Source organism: Fusarium graminearum, chromosome 4, assembly GCF_000240135.3.
Source record: "Fusarium graminearum PH-1 chromosome 4, whole genome shotgun sequence".
Taxonomy (NCBI): Eukaryota; Fungi; Ascomycota; class Sordariomycetes; order Hypocreales; family Nectriaceae; genus Fusarium; species Fusarium graminearum.
Window position 1 is genome coordinate 1395020 of NC_026477.1, and position 16671 is coordinate 1411690.

A 16671-nucleotide genomic window follows, 5' to 3' on the forward strand; every position below is an offset into this window, starting at 1 on the left:
GCTGTGATAGAAAGGTTTCCCCTAGCTTTAGGATATAGAGATAAATAGCCTAAGAGTCTATTCTAAAGTCATAGATTGACTAAGGAATTTCATCTCTTATGCCTCCAACGGGTAGCTTTTAAGATTTTAGGCAAGGGGAGGGGAGAAATGTAGGGCCTAACTCACTATCTAGTATCAATAGATAGGTTATATTCACTGAGAGTGTTTTGTGGTGCTAGCGATGTTCGGGTTTCTCAACCGTTTGTCAGACTTCTCCTGTTCCTGGTAGAGACACAGCCCGGTCTTCTTTTGTGCACACTCGACATGAATTTGGAGATGGCACTGTCTACCGAATGAATGTGTGCACGTGTGCCTTTTCTGATTCCAAGGTCAGCGACCTGACACTGCATCACCACGGCCATCACTAACCTGTATATATGGGACTTTGCTATTCTTCTTTTTGCGGCACAATAGTGGTAGGTAGGTAGTATCAGAAGGGCATTTTCCAACTTGGCGATGCAGTAGAATTGTGAGTACATATATAAAGTTGTTGATGGTTGACTTTTGAAGACGAAGGGAGAGGATGAGAAAGGGGATGAAATGAGATGAAAGCGAGAAGTCGATCCAAGATACATGTCAGCTGCCTACGAATGCCAAGTCATTACTTGCAAACTTTTCTAGAAATCGGACATTAAACCATGTTGTATCTGGCAAACTGGTTTTCTTAGCCAATTGTTGAGATCATCGGGTTAGACAATCAGTGACATCAATGAGGTGTCACCAGTTTGCCAGGCATACAATCAGTACGAAAGCAATAGAGAGGAATTATCAAACTAAAGGTTTCTCATTTATATCATTTTAGATAACTACAAATAGATAGGGTAATGGATATTAGTATTTTCCTCTTTTTACGGTTGGGTATAAATAGCTGCTGTATATATATATTATTAGATAGGTAGAAATGGTTTATATATTCTACTGAACTGACTGAGAGACGACTTGTCTTATAATCTTCGCTTGAGTACTAAGGTATACTTGGAAGACTTAGGCATCTATCTAAATAGGTACGCAGAATGAAATGCAACAAAATTGTCTCATAAATGATTTTCTTTCCCTAGAAGAACAATCCAGGTGCCTATGATCATTTTATGCTGTACACAAACTGTGTTTCCACTCACGCATGACTTTTAAGCGCTACGTGAAATCAATCAGTTGGTAACTAGTATGATATCAATTTGCCCTATAAGATGGATCAACCAGACAATCCATAGGATCAAACCTGAATGAGGTTTCAAAAATATATATATATATATATAAAAATTGATAAATGCATTAACTTGGCAATCATTGGTTACTATCTATCTAGATGGCAGCAGGTGTCAGAAAATTAGTCGCTGGTTGCAGCAAAGTTGGCCTCATAAAACTTAAGGTATAAGAATGAGTAGCCTAAGCTGCATAAGCTGCCCTAATAATTATGTCTCTTATGCCCCCAGCGGTCGATTTGTCTGATACTGAGGCATATGAGACGAAATTAGTAAGTCACTTTTAGCAATTCAGACCAGACTCTCGTAACTTGTTAGAGGCCATGTCTTATCTCAGCCAAGCGCTTGTACCGCTGCAGGTCAGCCGAAAGAAAAGGTTGGGGTGCTGCAGCCTGCAATTGGCAGCCATTGTCCGCCCACATGTTTGACATGCCGTTGGCTGTTTCAGGCCAATATGGGATGGTCTGCAGACGTCTGCGTCTGCGTGGTGCGTGTACTAAGTCAATGCTATGCCTGCCTGTCTGCCTGCCTATTTCCTGCTCCGGCTACAATTCGCATGAGTAACATCTCCAGAGCCTAGTTTCGCGCTTCTCACGCCTTCTCATGAGATATCCTCATTTCCACCACAATAGCTTCCCGTCAATAAATCGGACATTCTAATAAAGTTGTTATGGCCGAAAATGCCGAATCTGCTGGTTCAGCCATTACAGAACACACTCCGGCTGATGCTACAAGCGTTCCTCCACCCATCGTGATACAGACACATTACCAGGATGAGACAGAAGGCAAGGTGCCCAGCACGACAGAGGATCTCTGGGTCAGTTCGGCAGATGGACGGTATTCCCGTCCGCCTATACCACTCCGGGTCGGTCCTATAAATAATATCCAAACATTTTACGTATGTTAAAGCGACCAGCTCAAGAGTTACTAGGCTGACAGTCGGTTCTAGGTCCACAGAGACATTCTTCTTCAAGCTGGGTGGTTTCAAAAGGCTCTTTGCGGGAATTTCAGGGAAGCAAGCGATCAAATCATTGACTTGCCGGAGGAGGATCCTGCAGTCTTCCATTTCTTAGTCGCCTTCTTGTACGAAGGCACCTTTGAGCCTATCAGACCAGCAGCGAGTGTGCTGGGTAAGTCAAGAGATCCATTTTTATGCCTCCAAACTCAAGTGCTCATCCATAAGTAGAAGCCGATGTCGACAAAGGCAAAGCTGTTGAAGTAGCCTCAGAACAAGCGGAAGCCTCAGATTCGAGCTCATCAAGCAGTAGTTCCAGCTCAGGAACATCGAATTCTTCATGGCGCCGTCGACGTCGACGACAAGCTAGAGCTACCGACCTCGACGAGGGTCAGGATAAGCAACCAGGCCGCCATCGACCTGGATGCCCTTGTCCTCGGTGCCTCGCAAGGCGTGATTTCACGAGATGTTGGCAGTGCGGCGCCAATCGGTCTCGCGACGTCAACAGCCATGTGCCTTTACCTTATGTTCGAGCAGGGCCCAGGCGTGGTATGCCACCTCCTGGGGCCATGATCCCTCCTTCTGCGATGGCTACATTGGCATCTCTGCAAGGACAACCTGAGCGCATCACAGGCGAGGATCTACGGACGTGGTTTCTGGCATATGAGCTCCATCTCGACGTCTACATCTGCGCAAACCGTTTCCTCATGGATGACTTCCGAAAGACTGTGATGCGCTCATGTGTCGATATGCTCGAGACGGCAGGCTGGGATGCTGCACAGCCGGATATGATGCATCTATGCAGGAAACTCTACCGCAGCGTTCCAGAAGTGGACGAGCTGCTCAAGATGGTCATGGCACGTGTGGGTTTTCTACAGCCACTGCTATGGAAGCGCTATCCCGAGGAAACAAGCGAGTTCCTAGTGAGTAATCCGGAGCTGGCTGCTACTATCTTGAGAGAGACCGTTATGAGGCATTCTCAGCCAATGGCGGATCTACCTTCGATGGAGGCTACTCATACTTCGGCCTATGAGGATGAGCTGCAGCATCTAGGACGACGTCCACCTGCACACAGCAGGCCCAACCGTCACCACTAAGTGTGGTAAGTTGATTTTTAGACCGAATGTACTTTTATCCAGAGTTTATGCTGGCCTCAGGGTATCAGAAAAATTGGCCGCTGAAACCATAAGAGACGGAATCATTAGATCAGCTTATACTACTTAGGCTCCGCTCTTTAGGCTGTTTGTTTTTGTAACCTAAGACTTAGGAGGTCAACTTTCCTGCTACCCAGTAGGCTGGTACTATCACGGGCGAAAGGAGGGTTCGAGTATCACAGTGAACAATCAGCAACCGTAGAGGCGTCAGAGGCTATGATTTCTGAAGGGGGAATAAGTTCCATATCCGTCAATTCATCATTCATTCGTGGTAGAGGCATTTGCCCTAGTTATGTACAGCCGTACATACCATCTAATCAATAACATCATCTCTCAGGCTAAAAAGCTGATGCAAAACCTCATCTGCTTTTGCCCTCAAAGCTGAGTGGTACATGACGTTCGTCTCAAAGGTCTTTGTACCCTTGACGAGCTTGGCTGTGTCTTTGGCAAAGTCGTAGTCGACATACATGTCCTCGACGTACGATGCAGCATATACAGGAACCTTGTTCTTGCGGAGCTTCTCCTGGTCGTATAGTGCAGGCCAGTCCTCGCGGTTGGCTATCAGTTCAGCCTCCTCGCGAAGCATTTGAAGCTCAGGGTACGTCTCAAAGTGAAAAGGAAATACCATTTCACCAGAAAAGTAAAGAGGTCCACTGGTTGAAGCAGTAGAGAAGTCGCTGTTAAGCCAGCTAAAGGCTTCGAGAGATTTACCAACACCATTTGCTGACCAGCGCGATGCTACGCCAGGACCATCACAATAGATGGCCTCGTGGAGAATGGCATAAATGATGTTAGTATCAAAGGGGATCACGCCTTCTAGTGGTACCAGAGATGCTCTGTTAAAGAAACCGAAGAAATCCAGAGATGTTTTCAGTGTCAAAATTGTTGAGTGGACTGAATCGAAGCCTCCGTGTCCTCCAAAGGAGATGCCCATAGTCAAGAGTCGGGGGACTGTAAGGACGCCTCCTGAGGGTAACGGGACTTTCCCTCCTTGGCTTTCGATAAAACCAGCAATTTGACGGACATTTTCTACATCTTCTGGGAACTTCTCATAGTATTGCTCATTGCGTTCCATGACCCTGCGAAAAGTAGCCTCATACACTGTATCAGGCTTCTTACCCACCGGGGCCAGTCCGCCAGTGAGAAAGACTTCGCGCAGGGCCTCTGGGTGCATCGAAAGGTAGGATAAGGAAACAAATCCTCCATAAGATTGTCCAAAAATGGACCATGCCTGCTTGGAAGCAGGCCAGGAGGCGGTAAGGCACTTGCGGACAGCTTCACAGTCACGAACCGTGTTATCTTGACGCATGAGGCCGAGAAAGTTGGCACGTGTTTGGACGTCTGGGGAAAACTGCCTGAGTACCTCGGCAGACACTGGGGAACTCAGCCCAACACCACGATGGTCGAGCAGAAGAAGTTGGTATCCCCTTGCCAAAGCGTGACTGGTAAGGGGATGGTCCTGTGGCTCACGGTTGCCAAAGCCGGGGCCGCCCTCGAGATAGACCATGTATGGTTTGGGAGCCTCCCCATTTTCGTACTTGGGCTTTTTTTCGTTATCATCGTCATCGGGTGGGAAGATGGGAACATCATGCTTTCTGACTCGGCGAGCAAACAGCTTGGTGCATATACCGCTGTCAGAATCCGTATAGTCGAGAGGGACTTTGAAGAAGAACTCCGTAACGTGCAATTGGCCTGGCAGGATGTGAGATTTGCTGCTAATGATCTCCGCAGAAGGAATAGATAAGATATTGGGTGTAGACATAATGTCGGTAAGAACGAAGAAAGATGATGCTGATGATAGAATTGGCCCTGGGTGATGGCGGGGTTGTTAGGCCATGTAGACACATGCTGTTCTTATCAACCGAGCACCTGCCCATTGCTGCCAATTTTGGCAATATAGATAATTTAGAATAACTCTAGGGAGGTCAGACAGATCAATGATATGGTTCTTCCATGTTTTATTTCATACAAACAAACGCTTGAAACTGGCATAACAAGTGATATCAGCTTGTAAATTGTTGCACTACGATTTATAGTCTTTCGGTGTCAACAGTGCAGCAAACAGATATAGCGCCCTAGATTACATATGCAAGTTCATGGAAGAATGAATACATACATATCGGGCAGTTCATTCTCAATGATATGTTCCAAGATGCGCCAACAAATAAATATGTGGTCTATCTCAATGACAGAATAATGGTGCTCGAACATACAGGGTAAGCCCATGCCTCGGCTGGTGGTGCTTATCTCCAATAGCTCCACAATCAAACCGCCGATGTCTTAGTGTCTGTAACTTTTGAAGACTATTTTGAGACATTGATCATGATCAAGCTGCATGTGTCAAATATTGTAAGTGTTGTCTTGAAAACTGCAGTACATATGCTGCATTCTGTCAAAGTGCCATCATAATGTCTTAATCTTGAATCAACTGCGGTTCATAGATACGCTTTAAGATCCGAGTCGATTCGCGGCTAAAAATCAACAAACCATCGATCGTAGGTAGCTCATAAAGCCAGGCAGCGGGCACGGGCACCGCATCCTCTAAACGGACCCTAACTTTTAGGTGCATACCCACCCATCACATCCACTAACAGCATAAAAGACCAGATCAAACCAATCATTATCCGACTCTCGCTGTCCTCCCCACTTTGATGTTGCCTTGCTCCAGCAACAGCTTTGCGTTCTGGATCTCGCAAATCTCTTCCGTTTTCCTTCTCTTCCAATAAATATTGGCTCCCTTCCTCTTTCTATTTACTTTCTTTTTCTTTCTTCCTTCCCATAACAACTCACAGCCAAGGGCATGGCATATCTTCATCTTGCGCATACGTTGGCAGATGCTTTCAACGCCCTTGCTGATGAAGTTCAGACCTTGACAGATCGAAAGACTGTCTTGGAGCACAAGTTACGCTTTGCTCATGAACAGGTAAGAAAACCAACACTGCATATTTCCCTAGTGGCCCTCGACACTGTCACACAGCCCGGCTTTCCCCTTTGCTCTCTTCCTTGGCCGCGCAAGCTCCAAACATCGTTTCGGCGATACCGGAGCGGAGCTGTTGAGCGTCTTCCCCTCCCAAGTCAATATGATGATTATCTTAGCTCTAGATCAAGAGCATCAGGCTGAATGAACCTGATGCCGAGATTGACAAACTACATTTTCTGATGCATGACACTATCATTGTTTACTCTTCACTTCAAAGAAAACATACCATGGATTTGTCGCTAACTCGAAACCAAAAACAGTTCCAATATCTGGCTGACAAATATGCTCCGGCCGCACCTGAAATAGCCGATACCCTGGCTAAGCTCCAGATACCTCCAAATACACCTCTTGATAATTCATTACCTGTTCCTCTACCTCTGCCAAGCTCGTACAGCTCCGGCTCCCAACATCAGCTTGCCCTCGTCATCCGTGACGGACGTCGAGTAGCTAATCAGCTCGCCTCGCTTGGTGAAGCGAGTAAAACCACTGCCTCTAGCCGCGAGACTGAGTCGCAACTTTCCCACGTAGCCACCTCCATGTCGACCGCGCTAGAACAAGACTTCACGGTCCAAGGAAAGAAGGGCCATCTTCAATGCCCGTTCTCCAAGCCCGCCACGGCCAGCGGCTCTGGGGCCCACGATGATGATGCGCAGGACACCACTCCGCACCACTCGGCGGACCCCATCTGCGCAGCCATGTACGAAGAATCTGCATCTCAGCAAGCTCGAACAAATGTGTCCTCAGCCATCAAGTGTCCCATCCGCTACATGGATAAGCACTCTGCACAGGAGATCGCCCACTATGTCGAGACGCATAAGCATGAACTCCCTCGCAGCCATGAAGTTTGCCTCCGCCGGTACCAGCGTGACGAAGATCAGAAGAAGATAGATTCTAAATATGGCGACATTGTGAGCATGATTGAGGGCTTGGGCCAGTTGCATGCACCCATGTTGCCTGAAGCAGAGGACGATCCGAACCGACCAAGTGATGTCGCCCAGCCTTCTAACGAGAGGGTTGAGAACTGGGCACAAGCTGTTAGCGTAAACTCAGATCCCGACCACACTCAGGTACCAACCCAGGAGGATGGGGACCGACAAAGTCACTTCGATCGACCACTCAAGGAGGTGCGAGTAGGGGAGTCCCCTAGTAGACCATGGGGAATATCGATTCCAGTCTATGAACTTTCGGGTCAGGGCGATGATCAACCTATGTCACCACCACCGGCGCCAGTTTGTATGCCAGTCTCAGCTCAAACCACACCCAGCGCCCAAGAATCTACCAAAAACATGCCTGGCAAATGCCCCTTCGACCACACAAAGCTGGCTGCTATGGGCATATCTATGCCGTCGAACCATGATGCATCATCAGTACACATCTCGCACCAAGGACCGGAACACCCCCGATCTCTCTCGCCCACCAAGGAAGAAAACGGTCCTCCTCCACCACTCCATCAACACACAACACCACCTCAACCTACTTTCATCAACCCCGACATGATCAAGGGGACAGGCAACGGACCACAGATGATTTTCACGGGGCCTGTATTTATTGGCTATCCGATGGAACAGGCGATGCAGTTTATGAACCAATACAGAGGGAATCAGTGATTCCATCCATAGTATTGGCAATGTTTTTATTTTTCAGTTTGCATCAAAAGAAGAATGCATAAGCGAAGGCGTTGGCGCATTTGATTTATTGGGATGCTAGCGATGTCTGAATTTGAATGGTATGAAGCAGCCGCAAGAGAGCTGCAATGCAAGTAACATTGATTGCAAACTTTGATTCCAGTACAGCGACGTGATATCCAAACCTGGCTCTTATAGCACAAACAATTGCTTTATGTATCATCATTTTTTCTATCATTCCCTGATTTCACTGAGTAAGAAGCTGTGACCTATTGTAAAACATCCAGAACGCCGTCTAATCCATAAGACTAAGAATAAAACGTAACCCAATATTCCTTGCCATTGCCAAATATGCGCAAAGTCTCCCTAATAGATGTCATCTCAAGCCCTTTGATTCCCTCTCTTATTTGTATCTTCGTCTTGATCATCTTCATCCTCATCCTCATCATGATACCTGCCCTCGGTGTCATCCCGTTCCCATAGCGAGATATCGTCATCCGACATAAGGACAGCTGCATCCTCGGGATCCATGAGAGGTGAGTTATCGGAGTCTACGTAGCCAGCTTCGCCCGCTTCGACGGATGCGCCAGCAGGGTCCAACCCTTCTTGCTGGGCAAGCTCTTCAGCTCTGGCCATGGTGCGTCTGTAGATGACAAGGCCTACAATAAGACCAACAGCGCCACCAAGAAGCATGCTGAGGTAGTTAATCGCTTTGCTACCGGCGGACATCTTATCGCCCTTTTCAGCTAGGAGAGCGAGTCGACTACCAATAAAAACGTGGACGAGAAGCTTGGGGCTATAGGCTAATTAGCATGTGTAACATTGAGTACAATTTCTGGACGCACCTTGAAAGAGCTGTAGAGATCGTAAACGCTAGCGGTGTAATACTAGGAATGGTAGCGAGAAAGCCATTGCTCAGACTGAATGGCAGGGGACAGAATCGAATGCCGGTAAGATACCAAATACCCTCCTGGCGCAGGACTTGGCCTAGGGCAACAAAACGGTGATCCTGACCAACCATGCGATCAACGTACTTGCTCAAGACGGTCCTGCTGGCTAGGAACGCACAAAGAGCGCCAGCTGTGCATCCTGATGCCACAATGGGCCAACCCAATGGAAATCCGTAGACGAAGCCCGCGATGGTGCTGGCGGTCGAGTATCCAACAATTGGCGGGAATGAAGTGACAAAGACGAGAAGGAAAGCCAGTATCCAACCGCCCGGAAGAGCGCGCCACGCTTCAGCTTTCGGTTCGAGCCATTTGAAAAAGACATGCGAGTATACTATTGCCAGAATGCCAAGTACACCCAGAGCTACAACGCCTGCAAGGGCGAGGATCCTTTGAAGAGGCGACAGGCGCAAATACACCTTGAAGACCTGCTCGCCGAGCAAATTGACCGAACCCCAAATGCGGCGCACGAAGCTTGTTCTCCCCCCACCAGCATAACCACTGCTCGCACGACGACGGCCCATGAGGGGATTCGATAGACGGCGGCTCGACGATGTGGCGGACCAGGGCGGCCGGGTTGGCGAGGGAGAGGAGCCGCGATCCGGAGAGAGCGCGAGGGCCCGGGCGGCCGAGTTATAGTCCGCAGGCATGTTCGGTCTGAGGAGGGTTCCGCTTGCAGTTATGTTCGAGTTGTGATGATATAAACTATGTGGCCATGTCTAGATTCTGGTGTAGGTATGTAAGATTCGGAACGCGCGGATGGAAATGAGGCTGTAGCGGTACAATTGAGGAGCGCAAGGGTTATGTATGAAGAGGCTCGTAATTTGTATCGATTATCGAAGCTCGGAATGTGGCTTGCCAATGTACTTTATCGGATTTGATGATGTTTTTAAGGGAGATCCTTTGGCGATGTATGTCGTTTAAAGCTATACTTTCCGTCGTCTTTGGGGTCGTACGCAAGGTACATGACGTTGCTAGTGTCAGCAATCCCATGCAGGAGCGGCCCCACCAAGCATATCACTATGCCTGTTCCGTCTAGTACCTAGACAGAGACGTCTATCAGACTCGAAACATGCAGCGTTATAAGGTATGTAACTACAGCCTCTGAGCTTTACTCAACATATCATAGCGGAGAAATATACCGTCTTTAATAAACCATTAAACCAGGCCTTAACTGAGATGGGGCGAGTTGTGTTAGATTGTAAAATAAACTCGGTCGTTTCTTACCTTATTCGCCACAACCTTGTTCGTTACAAGTAAGACGAGGCTGATGGTGGACATTAGGTCAGTTATCAAGCTCTTGAGACACTACAGTGGACAATCACATAAAAATATACAGCTTGTTATAGAACTGTGTCTGATTTTACTGCTTTCTTCTATTTTAGTCTTGCATCGTCATCGACGACCGCTAGGACCCTTGGGCGGATCACGCACCAAGAGCCTGACCTTGCCGTCGCCGATTTCGACGCCCTGACTCAGGATATCCACCTCTTGCTTATCGTCCTCGCCCTCCCCGTCCTTTGCGAGGGACTTGTCCCAGCTGCGAGCATCGATTCCGAGAATGCCTCCCATGTTGTTACGGTCTCCAGGGACCGAAAATTCGCGATACGCATACCTCCACTCGTTGAGAAAGTTGCGGACCGCTCTGCCAACCTTGTCCTTGCCGTTCTTACTATGGTGTCCAGAACCTGTGATGGCATAAATGGGCTGCGATTCTCGGCTGTTTTCCATCAGAATCTTTTCGAGATACTCGACTGCCTCCTCAGGATGGAGACCATGAAGGTCGACATATAGCTCAAGGCCTTGGGAGTTGTCCTTGTTACGTTCTTCGTACAATTCCCTTGCGGCTTCACGATGAGCCTTGCGCATAAGGTCGTTCTCGCTTTGTCCTCGCAGGCTGAGCGCCTTGGCAGCCCTGGCGTCATTGCGATTCCATGCCTGCGCAGCGCTATAATATCGAGTCAGCCTATGCATTACAATTTTTTCTTCCACCGAGAAAACATACCTTTGCAGAAACTTGTTGCGAAGGCCGCCATGCTTGAGAGCTTCTTGGCGCGCCTTCAAATATGCCTTATTGGCACGCTCACCAGTCTCCAACCACGGGACATGCTTGGGACTAGGGATTGCTTGAGCAGCAGGACTGTTCTCTCCATTTCGTGCAACTGTTGAGCTTCCGTTACGTCCCATTTTCTTAAGTTCAGGACGAACAGGGGTGGGAGAGGGTGACATCTTAACAATATCGGCTAGTGAATTGGGGGCCATGTTCTCCTTATGTCCGTGACCATGTCCGCCTCGCTTGCCGTGATGCTTCTTGCCCTGCTTCATGGAAGCAGAACCTAGCGAAGGAAATGCATCATTGTCATCCAGAGCAGGTGCCGAGATATCAGGCTCCCTGGGCTGATGCCGACTGCCAGGACGAGATCGGGCACGAGGACTGGCAGTTCCCTGGAAATGCTTCAAGCCTGGTGGCGGTGTTATTCCTACGCCTGGAAAGCTGTTGCTACCAGCAAACCCACTCAAATGGTCTGGGGTGCCAGGTCGGAGCGAGGGGAACGAGTTAAGATCTCCTAGCTGCAAGCCCCCTTGTTTTGATGGTGGCGTGCTGGCGCCATCGAGCGCAAGCTTGTTCATAAGTTTGGCAGGATCGTGCGAAAAGATGCATGTCTCTCCAGCCAAGCAATTGCCCATTACCCAATATCTAAAATGGACTATTAGCCTTATGTTTCCTGAAAGAATAGTTTATAAATACTTACTTGCACAAGTGATTACTGAGATCGTGACTGAATCTACAATCGGCACGCAAGCACTGCCCGGTGGACATGTAGAACTTGCAGATAACCCCAGACTTTTGTTGTCCAAGAGGTGTAGAAGGACGGTCGACCGACTTTCCAATCAAGACATTTTTGGGTTCCTCCAGTGAAACACCACCCGGTTGATTATCTCCGGTCTGACTCTCCATAAATGAGACAATGGTCGCGCTGAGATCGTAGCCATTCTGTGCCAGAGCAGCTTCGATCTCATCGTCCGTCTTGGTCTGTCCGAGGATGGAACGCAGCATGTCGTATGGAGACATATCGGCTGACTGCGCCGTCATGGAGGAGAACTCCGGGGCAGCAGCATTCAGGGCGCTTGGGGTGCTGACAGACGAAGTTACACTAGCAGCATCATCGCTAACAAGCCATTCAACGTTCTCGGTCTGGTATTCTCCCAAGATCTCGGTGGCAGGGGTTGGATCACTCGCAAATTCGTATGCATTCAGGTTTGGACTATGAGGAATGACAGGTGTTGCCAGAGCCATGCGCGGTGAAGCGCGGGGCGAGGAGAATGGTGAGACTGTCGAGGATATAGTCCTGCCAAAGGTTGATGGAACAAATCCTGGTGGAGCAAGGGGGCTCACGGCGAGCCTTGGAGAGCCCGACATGGGTGTTGGTGAGCCACGCCAGGAGGCAGGAGAGGGACGTCGCAGTATTGCCGGTCTTATGGGAGGCGGCGATGCTGATGAGCCTCCGCTATCGCGATAGCGCCAGAGGGCATCCAATATTGCATTGTCAAGAGAAGTGCCGGTGAGATTGGTCTCCTTGCGGAAGAGCTCCTCCAACCTGTCTGTTTTGTCCTCGTCTTCCAATGTGGCATCCTGCAGGACAGGCAAGCACATCTCGAAGTGCTCGTCAGAAACCATGATTGCCAAACAGTTATCCTATTAGATTTCGAACGGGAAAAGTCGAAGCTAGGGATAGCTCAGGCTGGAGCAAGACGAGACTCGCAATAGCGCAACAGGGGTCTGAGCTCGTGTGGATCTGATGGGAAGAGCAACGTTGTTCGGTAGAGTTCGAGACAGTATAGCTGTATGCTGACAAAAGAAGAACAAGAAGGTGAGAGAGGCTGTGCCGTCTTCTGTTAGCTTGGATCGGGGTTGTGATTACCGGTAACGTGGAGGAACTGAAGAAGGGACAGATGGGTAGATGGATAGTGGATAGAAAGAGTATGGGGACATCCATGGGACAAAGAGCCCAGTCCAGGCCAGACAAAGGAGTGCCTTGTACTTACAGATTAAAAGATATGACAACAAAAGCCAAACCAAGGAGAAGAAGAATGAGAAGACAAGAATCAGAGAGACGATGCAACAAAAGTGAAAGCAAAGAGAAGCGAAGCGCAAGCGCATTCAAGCAAAAAGATTATAGTATTGTACAACGAACGGTGAAAAGGAGGAGGAGATGGATGGGAGATGATGCAGCATTGGGTAGCCCATGTCCATTATGGAAAGGTGGAGGGCCCGGACGGGAAGCGGAAGTGGGGATTACCATAGAACACGGGCCCCGGGGAGACTTCCAGCTCGCTCAGGGAGAAGACGTGCTAAGCTCTAGAAGGATGTGAATCAGCTCCAGTGGTTGGGCCAGGGGGCCGTAGGCAGCTTGATGACAGGTAAGTTAGCTGAGCTCGATCCGTTAATTAGGGGCGGACTGATTCAGATCGTGTTTCGGAATGACAACAAGAGATCCATTAGTATGGTCTTTGTTAGTAAAGACATACATAATTGCACGTAAATTTAAGGTCTCACGTCAAAATGAGCCTTACATAACGGATATGCCGATGGATACGCAGCTATAGAGCGTTCTATCCTTGACTCAATCAGGAAATATTGTCATATCTCCCTCAGTACCTACTAAGTATTCACGGCTTGAAAGTGGTGAGTGGCCTGAAAGACACAAGCCCGGGGTCGTCAGATACAACAAACGCCTCTCTCTTAATACGACTATGGGTGTCACCTTAAGCAAGCCCAGTTTGCTAACTTAGCACTTTCTCATTCATCGCGGTGGCGCTGGGAACTACTGTAGTCCAGCCAGTAAGCCCAGCCTTATATAGGCATTTGACGGTATTGTACAGAGCAGCATCTGATTCATATACACTCAAAGAGTACTGTACTGTTTACTAAAATGTTCACACTGAAAGCATACATCATGACAAATATGTCTCAAATGAATGCTCACAAAAAAATGTTTCCATTTGTATAGAGTAATTGTGACCAAGTCACCATAAAAAAGAAATCTTCTCGATCAAAAGCAAAGAGAGTATTACAAGCCCCCCCCCCCCCCCCCCGGTCGAATGACCTGGCTGAATCTAAGACCAATCGCATCAGTAAAGGCGAACGAGAGGCTCAGCCTTTGACCATAACAGCGTCATCGAATGGGGAACACATTTTGTGTGTATCTCACATCTTACATCTGGACTAATCATTGAGGATACCTTGTTTATGCACAGAAACCTAAATTTAGTCGCTGGGCTTTGAAGCAATCAAGAGTCCAAGCCTGACCTGTCACATTTTGGGAATTCTGATTGGATAGACCCCCATGTCTAATGCAACTAGCGAGCTGCGGGTATTCAACACCATCGTTTCTGGTGCTCCTGGCTTGTCGAGAAGTTTCCAGGCTTCAGCTTCTCCAACGGCTTGTACTCATGTTGGACCATATATATTTATGCCAGCTACACTATGGCATTGCGTATTAACAAATCGGAATTTATATGACAGCTACCAGAAATTGCTTGATGGTTCTTCGTCCGATCATCCGTTCAATCTTGGCTGATCATCACTTCTCAACTCCATGTCCACTAACCTTGGCGAATTTATGAAAATGAGGAGTGGTAACTAAATGGAACAACATGGTTGTGCTCAAATACCGGATGTAGATGGACTGTGATGCATGTTCTCTTCAATTTCGCCTCTTGGTCTATATATCGCTAAAAAGCACAAATTATCTACGGATTGGCAACCGAAGCAACGAGACTAGAAAAGGGGCGCCTCTATTCCTAGGGTATCTCATCGTCGTCGTCACCTCCAAACCCAAAGCTGAAACCACCGCCTCCACTCTGCTGCTCGTCATCTGCTGCGCCAACAGCAGCATCCCATTTGCGCTTCTTTCCGCTCTTTTTGTCCGCCAGATCTAGTGCTTTCTCAAGGACTTCCGGATAGCTACTCTTCATCCTCTCCATGAAGAGTCCGGATGGGTCCGTAACCTTGTCGTCAAAACCACTGACCTGATCAGCCTTATCACGGAGGAAGGAAACGACTTCTGACAAAAGGTTTAAGCTCTGCGGCACGAAATTCTGTGTAAGAGCAATGCCACTCTCGAGGTTGACTACCAGATGCCACCATCCGCTTGGAACATGCAGGATCTCGCCCGCCTCGCAGATACCTTCGATACAATCGGGAAGTTGGCGTGCTTCTTCGTGAAAAGTGAGGAGCCATTCAGCTATGCTGAGGGGGCTAGTTACTTCACTGCTATCGTCGGAGACATAGACTCCAGGAACCTGTGTTGCGGGAGGGAACATGATCCAGTACTTGCTCCCCTGGATCACAGCGTTCCATGCACTTGTCGCGTTGGGGTCTTTATGGAAGGTTGAGCCACTTCGCTCAGGACCAACGATTAGCCAACGATGGGCAGGCCGTTCATCCCCAAGAACCTCGAACAAGTCAGGCCCAAAGCACTCCGGTTTCCAGTATGCCGAGTTTTCCTTATCGGCCAGCCGTAAGCCCATCTTTTCCGCAAACCTACGATCAAACAAATACAGAGGACTCTCGTCTCTGTTGTTCTTCATGTAGTTATAGTAGGTTGAAAACGGCCAATCCACGGCCTCGGCGCGGAAGTCGATATTGGCATACTTCTCAAGTAAGCTATCAATAGTCCATTCGCTGAAAACTGGCCATTCCTGGATGCACTTGGTAAGGATGAATGGCTGTTCAGTCCACTTTTCGGCATACTGGTCGTAGGTTAAATTCTCCAAGCGGCGGATCTGGTTTGCCTTGGGAATATTTGAGGTGAACTGGGACAGGATGACATGACTGCAAGCAAATGGTCGGTGGAGTACATCTGAGAAGACGTTGCTGCAGTCGATATTGATTTGTTGGTCACTTGGGAGTCCTAGAACAGTTGACCTCCATGACCCTTGCCATCGAATATCCTTGCTATCCTTTGGTGGTGACCTTGATTAAGTTTAGTTGCCGTTCCATTGACACCTCAGGATGTCCGAGTTCATGAGTCAAGCGAACTTACTGCAAGAATATGGGCTTCCAAAATTCATCTGAGTGGCAAAAAGCATAGAAAAACTTGCATGTGTGCCCAAGCTTCAGCAGGGCCTCAGCGTCAAACTGCTCAAACACAAGCGAGACGACTTCGTCTGGGAGAAGCCTCCATGCTCCGATTGACCGCCTAGCATTACGGCCTGTAAAGAGGTACTGGTTGCCTAGAGGCTTGAGTCCTAGAGGATGGGGAGGGATTGAGTCACTTTGAAGAGTTGACTCAGAGTGGTCATTCGTCCTATCACAAAGCGAATTATATTGGCGAGTGCCATTATCAGGAATGGCCGATGGCATCTTTTTTTGGTGGTTGAAGTTGCGTGCCACTGTCACTGTGTATAAGAGGTGCAAAGGACAAGATTTGGCTGAAAAGGGTGGGATAGGAAGAAGATAAGCTAGAAGTGGAGAATGGAACGAACAGTATTGTACATGGTACGATGCGATACAGTACAAATTTACCCAGTCACCAGTACAGTTTTGCTGCAGTTGTTGCGATGGATCAGTCGGATGTTGTAAGTCAAATTTTTAGTGCGTAGGGCGAAAGAAAAATCGGCTGAGGAATGGGTGCAGCCATGGAAAGGCCCAATATCAGACTAGAGTTTCATACTGGGTACACTGCAGAATAATTCTTGCTTGAACGGAAGGTTGCGTGAGTTTGCCCCTGAAGATTCATTTGAAGATTTATTCCTTTACTATA

At 48.3% G+C, this 16671-nt stretch overlaps 5 protein-coding genes across 5 annotated transcripts; 2 read left to right on the forward strand and 3 right to left on the reverse strand.

Moving 5' to 3' along the window:
- Nucleotides 1-1911: 1911 nt before the first annotated feature.
- Nucleotides 1912-2769, forward strand: FGSG_06835 (uncharacterized protein; the record flags this gene model as incomplete). Its single annotated transcript, XM_011328187.1, has 3 exons — nt 1912-2058; nt 2191-2371; nt 2516-2769. The coding sequence occupies 3 exons, from the start codon at nt 1912-1914 to the stop codon at nt 2767-2769; spliced, it is 582 nt and encodes a 193-aa protein (XP_011326489.1).
- An 894-nt stretch (nt 2770-3663) lies between these two features.
- FGSG_06836 (uncharacterized protein) lies at nt 3664-5112 on the reverse strand (the record flags this gene model as incomplete). The annotated part of the gene is made up of 1 exon (XM_011328188.1): nt 3664-5112. The coding sequence occupies one exon, from the start codon at nt 5110-5112 to the stop codon at nt 3664-3666; it is 1449 nt and encodes a 482-aa protein (XP_011326490.1).
- Nucleotides 5113-5672: 560 nt separating this feature from the next.
- FGSG_06837 (uncharacterized protein) lies at nt 5673-8168 on the forward strand (the record flags this gene model as incomplete). The annotated part of the gene is made up of 5 exons (XM_011328189.1): nt 5673-5699; nt 5792-5845; nt 6148-6273; nt 6305-6424; nt 6591-8168. The coding sequence occupies 5 exons, from the start codon at nt 5673-5675 to the stop codon at nt 7935-7937; spliced, it is 1674 nt and encodes a 557-aa protein (XP_011326491.1). The 3' UTR covers nt 7938-8168.
- Nucleotides 8169-8242: 74 nt separating this feature from the next.
- On the reverse strand, nt 8243-12581 carry FGSG_12995 (uncharacterized protein; the record flags this gene model as incomplete). The annotated part of the gene is made up of 6 exons (XM_011328190.1): nt 8243-8751; nt 8801-9621; nt 10130-10210; nt 10337-10850; nt 10908-11600; nt 11656-12581. 6 exons carry the CDS (start codon nt 12579-12581, stop codon nt 8337-8339), a joined length of 3450 nt encoding a protein of 1149 aa, XP_011326492.1. The 3' UTR covers nt 8243-8336.
- Nucleotides 12582-14707: 2126 nt separating this feature from the next.
- FGSG_06840 (uncharacterized protein) lies at nt 14708-16271 on the reverse strand (the record flags this gene model as incomplete). The annotated part of the gene is made up of 2 exons (XM_011328191.1): nt 14708-15881; nt 15952-16271. The coding sequence occupies 2 exons, from the start codon at nt 16269-16271 to the stop codon at nt 14708-14710; spliced, it is 1494 nt and encodes a 497-aa protein (XP_011326493.1).
- Nucleotides 16272-16671: the final 400 nt, after the last annotated feature.